Genomic DNA, 20,102 nt, shown 5'->3' on the forward strand with positions numbered 1-20,102 from the left:
ATACCGAATCGGTAACGACCCAGTTTGCCGCGCAGGAGCGCGCCCGGGCGCGCTACCCCGCGTGCGCGGGGTGCGTTTCCCCCGCATTTCCACGGGCAAGGCCTCACGCATGAGATGTGTTCCCCCACGCAAGACGCGCGCGGCCGCGTCTTTTTCTTTTTCTTTTCCTTCACTTCTTCCTTTTTCTCCTTCCTTCTCCTTCTCCTTTCTTCTCCTCTCCTCCTCTCTTCCCTTCTCTTCTCTTTTCCCTTCTCCCGCGAGCAAGGAAGGGCGAGCACGCCAACGAGAATCACCCCGATGAGGCCCGGTACCAGTAAGGCCCTGTTTGGGAGAGTTATGAACAGTAGAGCTGTTTGAAGTAGAGTTGTTAGAAGTAGAGCTGTCTGAAGTAGAGCTGTTATAAAAAGCTATTTGCTGTTTAGTAACTACATTTGTAAAGTGTTGTGACATTTTAACATATGTTTGATAAACAAACTGAGAAAGTACTTTTGTATAACAAAATTACCATAAAGGACATTGCATAGTATTATACCACAGAAAATAATAAAACATAACATATATTAATACATAAATATATGATATAGTATAATATTATTGTAATATAAAATAATATTATTATAATATAGCATAATAGTAATATAATTATTAGAGTAAATTAATTTTTGATAATATAATATAATATTAAATTATTTAACATAACATATTAATGTATTATGATATAATGTAATATATATTATATTTATAGTATAATACAATAATAAAAGTATAAAATACTATAATTATTAGTATAAATTAATTTTTCATAATATAACATAATATTAAATTATTTAAAATAACATATTAATATATTATGATGTAATGTAATATAATATAATATTTATAGTATAATACAATAATAAAGGTATAATATTATAATTATTAGTATAAATTAATTATCCATAACATAACATATTAATGTATTATTATATAACGTATTATGATATTATATTTATATATAATACAATAATAAAGGTATAAAATATTATAATTATTAGTATAAATTAATTTTTCATAATATAACATAATATTAAATTATTTAAAATAACATATTAATGTATTATGATGTAATGTAATATACTATAATATTTATAGTATAATACAATAATAAAGGTATAAAATATTATAATTATTAGTATAAATTAATTTCTCATAATATAACATAATATTAAATTATTTAACATAACATATTAATGTATTATGATGTAACGTATTATAATATTATATTTATAGTATAATACAATAATAAATGTATAAAATAATATAATTATTAGTATAAATTAATTTTTCATAATATAACATAATATTAAATTATTTAAAATAACATATTAACGTATTATGATGTAATGTAATATAATATAATATTTATAGTATAATACAATAATAAAGGTATAAAATATTATAATTATTAGTATAAATTAATTTTTCATAATATAACATAATATTAAATTATTTAACATAACATATTAATGTATTATGATATAACGTATCATAATATTATATTTATAGTATAATACAATAATAAAGATATAAAATATTATAATTATTAGTATAAATTAATTTTTCATAATATAACATAATATTAAATTATTTAAAATAACATATTATTGTATTATGATGTAATGTAATATAATATAATATTTATAGTATAATACAATAATAAAGGTATAAAATATTTTAATTATAGTGTAAATTAATTTGTCATCCTCCGAATGACCATTTATCTCTCTAACAATTTTTCTTACGGAAGGAAGTCTGACGGCTAGGATTCTTGGCTCCAGCAGATTTTTAGGTTTATAAAGAAACAAACTATGTAATTATTATATTTTAATATGAGCATTTTTGTCAAAAATACAGCTTTCTGACAAAGCTGAAAATAAAATTTTCGGAAAGCTCCAAATTGGAGCTCCCCCCAAAAGCTGTTTTTCAGCTTCCCGCAAAAGCTGAAACAGCTTTTCGAAAATTTTACCAAACACCATTTTTTATCTAAAAGTATTTTTGGAGGGTCAAAAAGTGCTTTTTGGCCCTCCAAAAGCTCCCCCAAACAGGGCCTAAGTCCTCTTCTTCTTCCTCTTCTTCTTCCTCTTCTTTCTTCCTCTTCTTTCTTCCTCGCGTGCGGGGGCGCGCTACCCCGAATGTACCAGTGCAAACCGGTCCAATTTGCACCGGTACACAGCGGAAACCGTTTTTCACGGCTAAACTGTACCGGTTAACCCGATACCGGATGGTACATGCTGAACCGGCCGGTACGGGCCGGTTCAGCATACCATGGGTATGGGTACATACAAAAAAAAAAAGAAAAAGAAGGGTATACATACAAAACAAGTGTTTGATGAGGTTATACATGCAAATATCAATTTTAAAATGATATTCATGCAAATTCCAATATTTATGAGGGTATGTATGCAAAAACCCTATGAATAAAACAAGGCCTGCAACATCTTCTTATATATATTTAATTAAATATTTTGATGCGAGTCTTCCAACTCATGAGATTTGGTACTGCATGTTTGACAGAAGCCTCCCAACCCATGAACTAGCCTTTTAGGTTCCATGATAGACATATCTTCTTCCCAAATTTCTCTTGCCCAAAAGGTTGGAATCAATTCATAGAAAGTTAATATCTAGTTGAAGACCATGTAATATGGCATTCTTTAATTAATGTGGATCCTTTATCAATAAAGCAAACCCTATACTGATGAAATAAGACCCATTTTATGAAGGTATCTCCTAAGTCCTAAGTATTTTTATCTTATCCAATCATAATAAAGATACATGTGTATATGTACATACATACATACATACACATATATATATATATATATATATAAAAGTTTATTTATGTTATGCACAAGAAAAAAAGGAAGAACAAAAAGTGCTTAACAAAACAAAAATTGAACAAAAGTACAATAAGAGAAAAATCTTTGTCACTTAAAAACTCCCATAACCTGCAAAAAAAATGGAACCAAAACAAAATTGTTCTCACCCTCCCTAAATCACCGTACTTTTATCAGAAATTTGCCCATTTTGACCTCTTAGATAAGATGGAAAACTCATGATAGCCATTAATAGTTAATGCATTGTCAAAGTATGGCCATGGGAGTTGGCAATGAAACCCCTTGAAGAAGGTGAAAGGGAAAAACTAAGGGGAGCTTCTGATATTTTTCAGCAGAAATCTTAAAAACTTCATCCAACTCCCCTCTTTTAAGAAAATTATCACGATGTGCAAGTAATATCACCTGAGAACTTAGCATGCCCATGCTTAACTTTCCAAAATTGGACTTTCAAATTGACTTCCAAATATTAAAGAAAATTTTTGTCAAAAGAGAAGAACTGAAATACTTAGAGAAGTAACCCTTGAATCCTCATTTGCTGAACCTTCAGAAGAAAATTTATCCTCACATGATTGCAAGCCAAAAATGAGTTCCTAATATCATCCTTCTTTATATTCCTTTATAGGGATGACAAATCGCCTCAATCTAACAACTCAAAGCAAAAGTCTACATAAAGGCACCTCTCTCAAGGTTGATGTAGAAAAAGCAACCTCCATGTTTGCAGTTTGGCTTACACTATAGTCAACAATTTTTCTTCACCATACTCATCTTCCATGTGAATAACATGGTATAGACATTTCCACTGTCCAAATGAGAGAAACACTATCTATCAATTGCAATGATTGAAAAAGGGATAATATTCGCATTTGATATTTAGAGCATGTTGATTGAAAGCTTTATTCCACCCTTGATTCCAAAGGCTAATTAAAGTTGTCCCTGACCACGTATACACTTAACACATAAATGCATGCAAAACGAATATAGGTGTGTAGAATCAGGTGTGTGCAAAACAGGCATAAGTGTAGACTAAGCCTTATGCTATGGTGGCATTTGGCGATCCAAATGGAATCACTATGGTGATCTTAGACCACTAGTGATCCCCATCCCGAGGTAATCTGATTTTCGATGATCTAAAATCATTGTGTTTGGTATGCTATATTCCAGTGATTAAAGAACCACACTTATCCATAAATAACCTGTTTGGTATGTCATGAAAATCCAAAATCACTGACCATATAACATAAAAACTACACCTGGTATATTCCATATATTTTGCAACTACAAAACGAAATTCTTAAATAAATCATAGGAAAACATGCATGAATAGCCCGCAGTAGTTGTATGCAATTCATATGTAGAATTGTTTCGATAGACCAATTGTTATTTTGACAGTAAAATTACTGATCCTATAAAAATATATTAATTATTATTATAGTTCTAATATTTTTATTTATACTTATATTATATTATTATTTTAAAATATTTATTTTGATAAGGAAGATAAGGCAAATAGAATTAATGTATAAAAAATTTCATAATATAAATATAAAATACAATATTATGTTGCTATTATAATTGTAAAAATATAATTGAATAATAATATGATTATAATATAGCTAATGGTATATCATAATATAATATATGTCATGAATACTATATATGTAATATCAATATAATAATAATATTGATATAATATATTAATAATATATTGATATATCAATTTTTTTACTGGATTGAGGGGTATTTTTGTCCCAAAATTTCAGCCTAAGATCACTGCCATGGGGTAATCTTGGAAACTTTTAAGATCACTAGGTTGAGTGGTGATTTTAGAAGTAACGCTAATTTGGGATCACTGCCACATAAGATCACGTAGATGAACCAAACATGGTGATCTCGTCACCCCCACCCACATCACCCTTAATCTTAAGGTCATCACCCATACCTAACGCCCTAAAGGACTGGATTTTAAATTTTTTTAAGAAATTGTACTCTGCACATACTAGAGTTATATTGGCCACTATATACTGTATTGACGAGGGGCTAGTAAAGGAACCTTGGTATGCCCCAATTTTAGCAAGCCAAGGTCGAAGCCCCATATCAAGGTGTACCACCCATGATAGACCATATCAAGGTATATTGACCCCACATCACTTAGTGCAACTTTATTTTTTTCATTTATTTGCGAGTGGCGGTACTAGATTTGTGCCACCAGCATATTTTGGTACATCCTATAAAGGTCAACTAATACGGGTCTATACTTCAATGTCTAAATCCTTGATGATAAAAGATATAATCCAACCCCCACACCTCCTTATGGACAAGAAACAGAAATTCCAAATTCTGCTACCTTGCATACAAGACTCAAAAAATTAAGCCCAGTCATGCAAGGCATACCTTCCCTCCTAACTCTACATACAATCTCTAATCTCACAGAGTGATACTCATCCTTTCACCTTTTCTACAATCTTCTATGCAATTTTTTAGAAACACATGATCATCTAATCATAGGTTAAAAATTTTTAGCTTTCTTATTTTTGGTCAGATCATTTCAATCAAAAGAAGACAAACAAAATAATAATCTAAACTGCATGCAAGTTGTAAATATGATAACTTATAAAAGTAGAAAGCAAAATATGGAAGGAACTTTTCAGCATAAGCTGTCCAAAATGTGGGTTTTCAAGGAACAAATGTGTTTATGTTTATACACAGGCACACAGGCACACATGCACACATACACACACATGCATTCGTACATTGAAATGTAAGCAAAAGTTAGTGAAATGAAAAGAAAACTAATTGATGAACAACTGTAATCATGAATAGAACTAATAGATGCATTTTTGGGAGATATATAACTGGTTTCATGCAGCACAAAGCAAAACAATTACCTTTTCACAACCCATAACAGTTCAACAGGACAGAGAAACTGAATTTCATTCCAAAACTAAAGTCTCTCCTTGTTGCAATTCGATGACAGCTTTTGCTAAAGACATGTAAAAATATGAAACTAAATAGGAATATTTTACAAAGTAGTCAAAGTAGTCCTACAATCAAAGAAAGATGATTCTCTTTTCACCCAGCAAAACTTCTACTAAATCTCTCAACCAATATATCCAAATCAGATAACAAAGAGTATCATATTCCCAAAGGAAGATTGGATGATTAACTTGAAATTACTCCATGGTACATACTGGGAAACAAATTATTGTAAGGATGGACTTGCCAACATCGACCGTAAAACTCTACTTCCATGCTACATCCATGAAAATGGACTACTCATCCTTTATCTGCTCCCTTCAATTTCTTGTTTGCTCTTTATCTGGTTTCGCAGTCACAACTTCCATTCACAATAATATCAAAAAGTAGATGAAAGGTTCCTTCCTGTGCCATCTAGAGCTAGCTTGCGCCCTTTAAAAAGAAGCATGGGTAACCAACCAAATGACACCAAAAAATTTAAAATAAAGTCTCATATTTGGATCTAGCTTTCAATTTATACCAGCTATGTTTTGATAATTTGGGAACCCTTCTTGTTTTAGATTTGTACCCTATAACCAACCTAATCTTGATGAGATAAGATGTGGAGGTGGTGGTAGCGGTCATCATATAGAGCTTCTCAAAGTCCATCACTGAAAATCATGCTTCCTCTAACCTAGCATTTGGTAAATGCAGTCATTAGTTGCCATTTGTAAATTTTAAATTTTAAGTATGCAACAAAGCACCATATCATAGTAACATCATCCACCTAAGTACTTCCACATACTAGAGGCAGCCTTTCAGGAGATTTGGTATCATAGTAACCTCATCCACCTAAGTACTTCCGCATATAGAGGCAGCCATTTAGGAGAATTGGTATCTACCACTAGAGGCAGCCATGCAAGAGATCTCGTATCCGCCACTAAATACACAAATAGCGAAAGACCTAATCCACCAACTTAAGGCCCTCTAGATTATAATAACATCAAAACTCAAAATGCCATAGGTGCATCACCATGGACTCCAAATAATCCTGATATAAAGTGAAAAATTTAAACCATCTAGACACAACATGATTTCCAATAACCATCTCCTCTTCTCAGAAGCATTTCTCAAAACAAATGGGATTGCTTCTATATATAATTTCTCTCTATGTGTATGTATATATTCCATAAGACGCCGAATTTTCTCTTTGGCACCTTGACCAATAAAAAAAAAAGGTGGCTCAATGCATGACTTTCCTGAGAGGTCTGAGAGGGTCAAATATAAGTATCCATATCCCCACATGTAGAAAGGTTGTTTCTTTGTTTCGAACTTATGACCTTAAGTCACCATGAAGCAACCTTACTATTGCGCCAAAGCTCACCCTCCTCCCTTGACCATAACCTTTTAGTCATTATACTTACAAGCCAGTTTCAACAAATTTACACCAACTTGTTAAAATCAAAGGTTGGTAAAAAGGTAGACTTTCTCCACTAGAAAGTATATTTGTTATAATAAAACAGCTACGATATATTTCAAACCCAAATTTCCAATTTTGAGTTATTCGACCATGTGAAAAACACCAATTTATCATCCTTGCCGGACATTAGAAGGCAAGAATTACATGTCAGGTGATTTGTTGTCAATGATTGCCAGAATAAAGTCATGTAACAATTTAATAGCATAATGAAGACAAAATTTAAGACTCTAGTTGCAGAACATCGCAAGAATTGAATATGAATGGGGGTATAGCATACTCTTCGTTCTGACTGTGAAGAGCAGTAGTAGGATACAGGGGACCTTTTATATCCTTGACAACATTTCCTACAAGTTCTCCATTTTTCCTGCACATCAAAATGCATAAATAGTAAACTTCCCAAACCATTAGAATGACATAACATAGTTAAAATTCAAATTTGAATATAGAAACTAATGTAATATATAGAAAAGTTTGAGTGGTTATTTTAGTACAAAGAAAGCATCCACCAACTTGACAAATTAAACTCCATATTACCAGACTCAATCCTAGCCTTGAATAAGTTTAAAATTGAAGCTTGACCTTAGACATTAACAAAAAATCACACTGAAATATTCATGATCATTTTATACAGACACAAGCATTCAACTTGACAAATTAAATGACATGTTGCAAGAGAGAAATCTAGACTAAGGGCATGTTTGATATTGCTTCTGCTTTTTCCACAGGGCTTTTTTTCTTTTCAATCATTTCAGTATAAGTACTTTACAGATAAGCATTTCTTTGATTGTTTGGCCTTTGGTAACAAAAAGTGGAAGTCTTTTTAAAATGTATTTGGTTTCAATTATTCTGATCAAGGATTTAACACCGGTGGCATGGTTTGTGCTGGGACGTGCACCATGCTGTACTGAAATAAAAAACAAAATAAAATTTAAATTTCAGCCTACTTTATTAAAAACATTTCAAAAAATTGTTAGTAGTGTCACACTGACCCATGCTAGGTGCCAGTAGTGGCCCATCATATAGTACATACCATCCAAAATGGGCCAGCACCTGATACCATGATTCTGCTAGACTCAATCTAATATTTTAGGGACTTTTATCTAGTTTAAGGTTATTAAAATGACCTATCGTAAGTTGGCTATGGGTTGAACCAATAGTGAGTCGATTAAAAGTAAATTTACCTAATTCATGTGCATCACCAAAATTCTACTCTTAAGCAACATGAATTGGTTATTTTATGAAAATAAAATAGTTGTTTCATATAAGCTAAAGGTTGGATTTTATAGTTTTTTCCCCACAAACACATTTTTTTATTATGGTTATATAAGAAACACTTTAGGATATGGAGAAACATGAAATAACCGCAAAGATAACCCTAAATAGGAATACCTGGTGAATGAGGATACATAAAGCTCACCCCACCAAATAGTTGGGATAAGGGACTTAATAATTATGATTATATAAGAAGCTTTTTATATGGAACATCACCAAAAACATTATTTTCCTATTTTACTTCAAAGCCATAGAAGTGCTTTTTTAAACAATGCCAAATAAGCCTTAAAACCTACCTGAACAAGTTGAAACCTTGGATATTGAACTTTGAAAATAACACATCGACCATATTAATTATTAGCTACTGGTTTCACTGCACAGACTATTGTTCAATGACTCGAAGGAATAAAGACGAGATATTTGAAAAAACGATCTCCATCTTGAGAAAAGCTTCTGAAAACTGCGTGCTGGTGTAATGTTGTTCTGCCCACAACAGAAGGCAGGATGTGTCAACCAGAACAACAAGTTATTAGAGACATTACAATGAAACCCAAGTAGCTAATGATTCTCCATAAAAGTTTTCATTCAAAATACCAACCAACTTACGTGAAAAAGAACTGTTGAGAGGCATAATTAATCCCAGCACCTACAGTATCACCAGATGTAAATGTGGGACCAAAGGGATATCTTTTCCCCCACCCATGGTAAAGATACCCATCGTCCCCATGATACCCACAGCTATTTGGTTCCCAACTGCAAAAAAAAAAACACACCGAATCTATCAAATAGAGTCATCTAAAGGAAAATATAAAAATAATCGCCTCATATTTATCATGGCATCATTCTGTGAACAAAACTCAGAGAGAGAGACAGAGAAGGAGACAGTAGTTTTCAATAAGGAGGAAACAAGTTTTAGATATTCTAATCATGTGAATTCATATGCAACAAAATTATATAGATCAAAAAAAAAGATAATTTGTCCCAGATGGTTGAGGAAATAAGAGCATGGACCAACAAACCACCACATGAAGTACCTAAAAATACCATAGATGTATAGTATACAAAATGAGCCAAGAAGCCATGTTGCAAACAATGTTCTCTATCAAAAAAAATTGTTTAGGAAACGCTAATCATATTTTTACCTTCTAGCCCTGTTTCAGAAAGCAGACACATGGACCTTGTAGGATTAGGCAAACTCACATCCATGCTTAGTGCATGATGACAAAAGAGACCCCTATGTGCAAGCCAGTCACCTAAGACCTTTTTGTGCAGCTTTACATGAATCAGGAAATTAGGCATGTAGAGAGAGCAGATTAACCCCTTGCCCTTCTCGTTGATGTCCAGAACTTAGTCAGAGCTCCCTAGTTGCCTGACTCTTGATTACTTGCCTGTTTCTAACTTTGCATTAAATATTCATAATTTGGCAGAGTTGCTTATTGCACAACTCACTTAAAAATTATTTTCTCTCTGGTTGGTTGATTGCTATATTAAAATCTGTGGGAATGATTTGTACTTTCGCTACTCAAAATTTGTTTTTGATTATTTATAGAAGCATTTCATTTATGTACTCTTCCCCCATCAGTGTCTTATAATTTAAGAATGTTCTTTTTATTTTTTCATAAGTTCTAGTTCTACTTTTCAAACTTTTTGTACAAGTCTCCTTATGCACCAAATTTCCACCTGTGTGCTATGTATTCCCCAAACAGCATACTTACCACAAGTCCCTTTTGGAGCAGTGATCCTATCTATGAAATCAAAGCTTCTAACAGGAAAACATGAGGTGGTAATCACCTTTTTGAACAAACAAAAATAAATTAAAGCATCGAAATCAACATGGAGTATGCTCTTGCACGATTTCTTCTTTTATGTTTTTCCGCAGTCTTGCTGAACTTAAGTATTGGGAACATACTGCTCAGGTACCAGAAGATAGATAACACTTTATATGGAAGGCACTATAGTTGTCGGGCATCAATTTGGTCTTTTTAAGTTTAATCTCAGAAAAGAGCATTAGGGGACATGCTTATATGTACATAAACTAATCATTTCCACAAAATATGCATATAACCCACACAACAGAACCAATTTGTGCGCTAAGATTTATTGGATTTCATTAAAAACTGTTAGCATGCCTAAATAACATAAACAAATTATTTATTGAATGTCCATACATGTATCCCACTCCTATTTTATGAGTGCATAGACCAAGTAATATGACAAGAATCGAATATGGCATCAAACAATGAACAGTGAATATCCATCAGGACTATAACTACATCCAAGAACATAAGTACTATAAGTACTAGCAAGTAGGATCCTTGTTGGTGGAAAAAATCGAATGGTGCATCCAAGAACATGTACGAATCACAGAAGTAATCCTGTTATACAACAAATAAAGATCCATCTTCTTCAGTCCCTTATGAGATGTCAAAGCCAACATCAATATATTTATTTGGTGAAGTCGATAAAAGCAAGGAAAGAATCATGTCTAATTCAAAAAAAAAATAAAGTAATAGTGCCTTCAAAGATAATTCTCATGATTAAATGGCACTCTTCAAATTTTTTACATAGGTCTTTCAACTGCAGGGACTCTGCTGAAACTTCTCCATCTTTTAGTCAGAGCACAAGTATAAAGATCAGATCCCGAGCTATATGTTCTGATATTCCAAAAAATATTAATACTCTTACATTGATCGGCAGAAAAAATTCTAATTCTTGTCCATTTATTTCTTTTAATGGAGCAAGAATCAAGAAAACATGACAGAAAGCACTGCAACAACATCAATGATAACTTCAACATTGGCCTAAAGATTATGTAAATAAATTAAATAAAAGATTATTGCAAATTCAAATACCTAAGGGCGAATCCGATGACAGGTAATAAAGCATTGTTTTGATTGCAGTATAGTTCCTCAAAAGACAACTTCTCAGTATCTCTACAGGTTTCTAACAAGCGAAACTCCTGATACTTTTATGCAAATGTTTTAAAAATAAAACCCTATTCATTTTGTTTCCATCTTCAAGTGCAGATATCAGGATGAGATTTCGAGTTTCTAAATCCATCAAATTAAAATTTCCCGTTCTAATCTTTATTTTCTTTTTTGTTTTCTTTCTTTGAAACAAATGACGCAGTCAAGAAAACACCATGGATTATGGCAGAAACAATAATGCTGACACAAAATTTAGCATACTCATTGCACAAACAAATTAAACAACATTGAAATCAAAACTCGACGGGAATGGAGTTATCTCACCCTGGCTGGCGCCGCAAGTCGTATTCTTTAGGGGTGAATCCGATGGCGATCCTGCCATGCTGACCAGCGTTCTCGACCTTCATCTCGAAGTAGTACACGGTCCTCCTGGTCGGGGCGGGGCAGTTAGCCTGCACGGCGCCGACGTCGTGCCCGTGCTGGGCAATGCCCAAGTAGCGGACCGACAGCTTGTCCGGCGACATGTAAAGGAACATGCCGGAGCTGTTGAACGTGTTGAGGTGCGACGGTTCCTGCTCCTCGGCTGGCTCCTTCGCCCTCTTCCACTCCGGACCGCTCCACCATCGCGATGAGAGGCCGAAGAGGTTGACGGCATCGGCCGCCGGCGCCGGTTGGTTGTCCGCCATTGTTTCCACCTAATACTCCTGCAAAGATTCGAGAAAATCGACCAAGAAACATAGGATTTTCCGCATTTGAATCGAAGAGAAAAAGAATCTAGCAAGAAACGAGAACGAAGGTTGGATTGGGGATCTTACCTTCTTGACTCGATCGAGTTCTTGCTTGCTCTTCGAAGAATCCCAAAGCCGGAGGGGCTAGGAATTCGATCGGAAGAAACCCTAGCTCCGCCAAGAATCGCAATGGGGGCGAAGCGATGGAATGGAGCGAAGACGTGAGAGACGAGGATTTAAACAGACGGACGTGGAATCCGAGAGAGGGTACCGACAAAGAAAGGCTTCAATTGTGCTATTATTCTATGACTAAATTGCCCCCGTTCAAGAAAGCCGCATGGAGTAAAGAAATTAACTGATTGTTGGTATTAATCGTATTGTATAGGTGTAATTTAGTCATTACGTTCATGCTGGTAGCCTGCATAGGCTCATTCATCCCCGGCGTCCGGATCCCGGATGGGAACCGGAATGTTTTCGTGGAGCGGGCTTTCCCGATAAGTGAAACGCGACTACGTTTCCCAGCGGTTAATATATAAATAGCCGACTCCATCTCTACTGCAGGGATGATTGTGACACACAGGACTTCAAGATTCGAACATGTTACATGCCATTGGATCTCCTATTGATTAAAGTTCATCAGGCTAGAAGCTCTGCACAAAAATCTGTGATGGGGAAAAAAAATTGAAGCTAGAAAAATTGTCATAGTTTCAAAAGGGTTTTGTTAACTAACCATTAGATTTCAAAAGTTTTGAGTATCACCCATCTCCCCCTTCTGATGTGGAGCGTAGATCGCAAATCGAGACCAATCAAGATAAAGGTGAGATCAAAATAAGACGATCGAACCCAATAATTTGTTTAAATAATATTTGTTAAAGCTTTACTATATGAGTAAATATGTCTGTGTAATTTTGATTAATTATATAAAAGTAAAATTTATTGTATTTAGTATCAATTTCAGTGCATGGAACGAACAAAAATATTATTGCCGATGTTTCAAAGGAGTTCCAATGTCATTAGGAAAACAAATTATTGATAAACAACTAAAATGTGGTGACAAATTGGCTTAATAACATTCATGATTTAGCTTGAAGCAGAATTGATTTTGAATTGAAACTAAAGATTGGTTTAAAGTGAATTAAAATAAAGAGATTTTGATGATTAGATAAGAAGGAGCAGAGAGGAAGATCCATTTTTGTCCCTTGGTGCCTCGGTTATGGAGAGCTTTTCACGATATCAAGTTTAGGCCCCGTATTATTACTCATGTGTAGAGATGAAGAAAGCTCGTTATTGATGAAATAAAGTATCTCAAGGTTGATGTTACCATCATGGACACCAACATTCATAGTAGAGAGAAAAGTAAATACTTGGCACTAGTTTCAATTAGTTGTTAGATTGGACCATTGCAATATTAGCTATGGGATGAAATATATTTTACGTTAAGGTTGATATGTAATGCATTTTTTTTTTTTTTGCCTTTAAGGTGGGGACAAATATAGCCATTTATGAAACTTAGCGTTGGATATATTTATAAACAAAAGAGTGTCATCTTATATTGCTCTTTCAATGAAAGTACAATTGATAATGGTAAGAATTACTATAGAGTGGCATCTATATTACAGTCATGATCAACTTTAGCGGACATTATTATTCCAATCTGCTAGGAGCTTGAGGATAAGTATGCACAAAGTTGTAGGTAATGGAATAAATAAATGTAACAAACCTAAGAATTAATAAATATTATATTTAAAGAAACAATTTGTGCTATTGCCCTTTAACATAGGATTTGTTCAGTATCAAAGTTCTTTATTGATTCCTCTAATTCATTGGAAATAGCAATGGGTTCATTGACAAAAAGAATTTAAAAAAAGATAGTCTTTTGATGAAAAGCATTATTAGCGGGATCCTCTAGATCATTTATAGATGGACCCATAAGAATAACATCAAAATTCGGGTTTGCTCATCTACTTTCTTTATTTTAGGGAACATAAGAGTTTTATCAATTTTTTCCATCAAAATTGGAAGGCTCAGAATATTTGTCTCCCCTATCAATTTGCTAACATGAAAAGAAGTTGACATGACAACTTTTTATTTGCTAGATTTGGTAGACTGCAAGCATGTGGTCCATTAAATCCATGTCCATCCGATTAATAGCTATATTCATGTACTTCCCCAATTTATAAAGGATTTTGCATTTGTTTACTTTTCTCCCCTCCATTCCCCAACGTTCCTCTCCACACCTCTCTTTTCCTTGTTTCCTCTCTCCGATCTCCTTTTCTTCCTTCAAATCCTATAAAGCAAAAACAAGAAGAAAAAGTCTAAAGTTGCATTCTAAGGGATGAAAGAAGAGCATTAGAGACCTTGCTTGTTCTTTGGTATGCACTTTTTTTAACCCTTAATTGATTTGCATTCATTCCAATTTCAAAGTTGAGATGTTTTATTTCATTATATTGTTTTTTTACTGCATACTTAAGAAATCCATATGAGATCGATGCATGCTTTATATTTGAACGTTGCAATCATCTAATCATCTTAGAGATCTTGATTCAATTTCTTTTTAATATTTTATTTTAATTTCTCTCTTTTATCATGCTTCAATCTGAATAATGCATGAATTCTATGATAATATGATCAAGATCTTGCACACAAATAATAACAATCCAACTATAAAATAACTTTTCATAATAATTCAAGAAAGATAAAATTATATATATATATATATATATATATATATATATATATATATATATATATAATCTTAATATGCATTTAGTTATCCATCAAATTTTATTTTGAGGCTTTGGTTGTTTCCCTTATTTTATTTTTCTTTGTCACATGTAGCAATTATTCATGTCCTCTAATTCTTTCTTTTCTATAACTTATAAAACATCTATTATCTTAACAGATTTGGGTTTTATTAGACTCATGCCGAACTCCAAAGGAACTTCCATTTTTTCAAGTCCATTGTATACCGGAAAACAATCATCTCTCTCTATCAAAAATTCTATTTCTACTGAGTGTCTTTTCATTGAGGACCAGCCTTCTTGGCTTGATGACCTCCTTAATGAGCCAGAGATACCATTAAGAAAAAGAGCTTATCGACGCTTATCAAGTGACTCTTTTGCCTACTTAAATGCATCTAATATCTCTTTGAACATTGATAATTTAGTTCTCGATTGCTACAAATATTACTTATCCATCAGCTTCGTGGGAACAAAAAGAATTAGATTTTTTTACAAATGTGCAGCGCCCATCTTATTATACAGAGGCAAATTCAATTGAAAAACCTCAAAAAAATGGATGGGATTCTACAATGAATAATGTGTTTAATTCAAATAATAATCTGACTTTAACAAGAAATGAGACTGAATAATTAGGATCATCATCTGCTACAAGGGAACCTGATATTTTGGCTTCTAGTGATATTGAAAAGCTATCAAAGGAGGATTCTTCTCTAAAAGGCTCCACTAAGCAAAGGGAAGGTTCTTGGATAAAGCTTACTCAATCTGAGATGGAAGCAAAACGAGCTAAATAGTAAGTTTTTTTGTGATTTATTCCCTAGCTCTTTAGACAATTTTAGTAACTTTCGTTGTTGTGATGCTTATTTGACTATGATAATTGTTTTTGTACATGGATTATTTAGCTCATCCTAAATTTGCTTATATTAGGACTTGGGAAATGAGGATTTATTTAATTTACTTAAATGTAAATCCATGCTCTATGCTTTGTCATTTTTACTAGCTATATTTCGAAGTATCCATGAGACTAAGAAATTAGGTTGGACCAAGCCCAATTAAATAAAAAATAACCAAGTATTTGAATAAACAAGCTTATATATCATGTATACATACACATACACGTATATATAATTTATTGTGGATGTAGATACTTGCTTTTTTCTCTCACATAATGAATCAAAACTTTGAGATGCAGAAAGCATAAACACCATATTATGTTTTGTAGCGTGTCATATTGTAAATTTCTAATTGTGCTAATATCACCATTGATATTGGTAGAGTTGTATTTTTTAAGCTCTATTTACCTCAATTCTCACTATATTTAGTGCAATTCTAACACTTCAAATAATACCAATAATCAATTTAGTGAATGGCCCAAAGAGAATTTGTGTTTGGAAAAATAATTTTTTTTAGAAAATACCAACTAATTCATATTTGATATATATGATCCCTTCATTTGCCCAACGATCTCGAGTTCGAAAACTCCAATACAATACCGAGTTAGAGAGACATATCCAAGCATTACAGGCAAGATAACATTGGCCCCAATGATCATATATCCTATGAGATAAGAAAAGATTTTATATAGAAACATTTCTAATACAATAAAATTATCCTATTTTATGTATATTACTTTGCAGATAGAAGGAATGGGAGTTTCAGCTGAACTAGAATTCTTGGATCAGCAAAAATTTATATTGAGCTTGGAGAACAAGGCCTTGAAGCAACATCTAGATGGTCTGTCACAGGAACATCTTGTGAAATGTCGTAAGTAATCGATTCTTGGATCTCAACTATACCTCCATGAGCATTCCATATATGTCATTGGTATATGCTAACTTTTATCAAAATAATCCTCTCTATATAGTGAAGTTATGGTAAATTGTGTTAGGAAAGTAACATGACATGGGAAGTGGATGCTTGGTTTTCTTTAAAAAATATAATCACTTTCGAAATAGAATTAAATTTCTATTTATATTTAGTTTATCGAAACTTAATCAAAATCAAAGTCGCTGGGGATTTTGGAATTGAAATGACAGTGAGAAAGAGTTAAGAAAAATATGCACGAGAAAAAAAATAAATGCAAACATGAAGAAAAGGAGCTAACACAAGTCATGTAACAAACTCTCTTTATATTCCTATATCTATATATACTACATATAGTTTGTTTAATTGTATTTGAATTTTGAATTATGCATGCATGTATGTATGTATACTAAATATAATATAATAGTTTTAAAAATGCATCACTTAATAATATTATAGTCTATAAACCATAGTATTATTTTTTTATTTTGATAACTTCTGTTCTTATCAAGATGTTGACATAACAAAACATAGAACTTTGTTCTGTTATAAGTCATAAGATCAAACAGTGACTATAGTTTCTTCTATATAATATCTTCTCTAAATTATCACTATAATCATTTCTAGAACCGTGCATGTGGTTGGAGGGGGAGGCTGCTAAAGGAATGTAGAGAGTTAGAATACAAAAGGAATAATGCTTCCGCAATAAAGTATATAAGATATAATCCACACACATATCCGTTTTTAAAAGGCATTGCATGCCTTGTTTTCTGCATGCCATTGTGAATCTTACAGTTCAGTGACAAATATTTAATATTCAGGTACATAAATGCAATCTGGCCAACCTCTTTCACTAGCTCAACATGGGCATGCCTTACTTTTTAAATCCCTATCCTTCATCCAAGCTCACAACTCACCCTTCATCCATTACTTTTGAAGTTCTTGATATGGATGAAGTATTGACCTGTTCATGGCGCATGCCTGAAGTCACTAATTTTGAGGGGAAAAAAGCTTGGGCCCTAACCAAGGCACATGAAATCTAACTTCAGGAACAAGATCCTGTGATATCATTCAGTGATAGAGTATGACATGAACATCTCCACTGGTCAACTTCACTGTTCATTAGACTCGAACATCAGGGGAGTGTGAGAAAGAATAGAGGGGTTTAGAGAACCAGAAGTATTCTGCATGTTCATATTCAAATCCTTTTGTGTTTCGAAGTCATTTAGTGCTTAGAAATAGTACTAAATGCTAGCTACATGTTATTTTCTTACCTCAAGCTTTCTCCTGTTATTAATATCCTACATTTTTTTTTTAAAATTTCAGAATTTGAAATTTTGTTGTTGGAGTAGCTCTATCTAACTAGGATAGGATTATGATTCCTAATCTTTCTCATTCTTCTTCATTTTCTTTATGAAAAGAGATTAATCTAGCAATATGCCTCAAAATCACCATTAGTTAAGCTTGTCAAACTGCTGGTCTTGATCTTCTTGCAAGTCTGAAATGGTGTAGATATGCCTTTGGTTGATGCAGTCCAACAGGAGATGTTGGAGCGAGAGATTGCTCGTCTTCGAGCATTGCATCATCATCAGCAGCAGCACCAGCAGCAACCACCAGCTCCACCTACCCACAGTCAGAGCAATAGTAGAGACCTTGAAATACAATTTGCCAATCTCTTTTTAAAACACAAGGAGTCAAATTCTGGGAGAGAGCCAATTACAGGCCTCCTCCATATTTGAAGTTTAATTTCCTGATGCCGCCTTTCAGATATTGCCAACCAAGATGGACCTTTGTATCCTATATGACCTGAATAACTTTAAGAATCTATTCATCCTCAGCTTACGAGGTGTTAGGTTTTGTTTTTAGTATTATGTTTTATATCTCTGTATTCTAATTAGTTTTTTGTTGATTCTTATTGCAAACTCCTTAAATCTTCTTGAAACACAGCTGCTGATACGCCTCTGATACGGCTGCTGAACTCAACCTGGGCTGAGATAAAACTCCACCAAAGCTTCATTGATTTCACTGATATGCTGACTGATACGCCACCGATACGCTGACTCACATGCTGATGAGGATTGGTGTGAAGAGATGGAGCTGAGCTGGAGCTGAGGAGGAAGCTTAACTACTAACCAAATTCATTTAATCAGTTCAACTGATAACTGAATTCAGTTGAATCCAGTTGTACTAGTTAAGTTAGTTTCAGACTTACTCATAAATAGATATATTCATGATGTAATAAATGAACTTCCGGTAAGAAATAAAGTTAGTCTTCCTCCATCTATTCTTCTCCCCTCTCTGTTCAAAGTTTCAGTCTTTTGTCAAATCTTTTTACAAAGATATGTAATTTTGGTCTGCGTATCTATGCACAAGAGTGATTATGGTAATCTAATGCTTACAAAAAGTATGTGCTTCCGAGCATTTAGGACTATATGAATGCGAAGTTTTGGAATGACCTCAATCATAGCTATTTTTGCAAAAATTCTGATTCTTTGCTTCCAAGAAAATCAGTATGTGGCAACAACATCATTTGATGTCAATTTTGCTCAGTAAATACTTATTATTGTCAAGAAGGAGAAGTGGCACATTCATGCCAGCACATGCATACAAACAAAATTTTCAACTTGATGATCCTCCAATGGCTTGCAAAACTAGCTGTGAGTTACCAATATCATGAGTCATATTTAGACACCACATTGTTGATGAAAATTCCTAAGGTTTTTATGAAATAGTTCGAACAGTGTGACTCAATTTAGTTATAATTAACTTGTTGTCTGAGACTGTAAGGTGCCCAGAGAAACCAAGCCTGCCCAACCTATGAAAAAGCATGGGATGAAGTACTAAATAAGGCTCCTTAATACCACAAGCCCGAGTTTTTTTGCTCTACATCAATTAAAAAGCTTGAGATTTTTGTGTATCAATATTTTATCATTATAAACTAATTCTAGATTGCATCTCTCCGACAATATTTGTAAGGTATGAATTAATCTATTTTTTTTAGAAAAAAAATAAGCTAATAGTTCAGGTGTTCTTAATCCATGCTACGTAGGAAACTTTACTATTCCATGTTGCTCTTAAGTTTGAGTATGCAGGTTGTTTTCTTTTGTTAAGAAGTGGGGCAACTGGTGCAACCTGATTGGGATAACAATGTAAGAAGAGATGCATCAGAATAGGAATTTGGAGTAAATGGATTTTATGGATTATACTAGTAAATGTATTTACTTATTATACTATCTCCATTTCCACGAGGGACTCCCATTGGCTCCACACTTCGATCAATACATTCCATTCTCTTTAAAGTGAGGCATTATTCTCTCATCCTTGGACTA

The 20,102-nt window shown here is 33.4% G+C and overlaps 2 protein-coding genes across 2 annotated transcripts in view; one reads left to right on the forward strand and one right to left on the reverse strand.

Annotated features, from left to right (window-relative positions):
• The window catches only part of LOC103716604 (ran-binding protein M homolog), a 30,997-nt gene extending 18,517 nt beyond the window's left edge, over positions 1-12,480 (reverse strand). The window contains exons 1-4 of the mRNA XM_008804656.4: positions 12,320-12,480; positions 11,829-12,208; positions 9,184-9,330; positions 7,583-7,669 (exon numbers count right to left, since the gene is read on the reverse strand). Of these exons, the coding sequence (XP_008802878.2) occupies positions 7,583-7,669; positions 9,184-9,330; positions 11,829-12,190 (596 nt within the window). The 5' untranslated portion in view covers positions 12,191-12,208; positions 12,320-12,480. The remainder of the gene's footprint in view (positions 1-7,582; positions 7,670-9,183; positions 9,331-11,828; positions 12,209-12,319) is intronic.
• LOC103716633 (basic leucine zipper 34) lies at positions 12,422-19,053 on the forward strand. Its single transcript, XM_008804714.3, has 7 exons — positions 12,422-12,453; positions 12,618-12,730; positions 15,607-15,762; positions 16,418-16,494; positions 16,608-16,734; positions 18,307-18,619; positions 18,721-19,053. The coding sequence occupies exons 1-6, from the start codon at positions 12,422-12,424 to the stop codon at positions 18,510-18,512; spliced, it is 711 nt and encodes a 236-aa protein (XP_008802936.1). The 3' UTR covers positions 18,513-18,619; positions 18,721-19,053.
• Positions 19,054-20,102: the final 1,049 nt, after the last annotated feature.

This window comes from Phoenix dactylifera, chromosome 1 (assembly GCF_009389715.1).
Source record: "Phoenix dactylifera cultivar Barhee BC4 chromosome 1, palm_55x_up_171113_PBpolish2nd_filt_p, whole genome shotgun sequence".
In the NCBI taxonomy this organism is placed as follows: domain Eukaryota; kingdom Viridiplantae; phylum Streptophyta; class Magnoliopsida; order Arecales; family Arecaceae; genus Phoenix; species Phoenix dactylifera.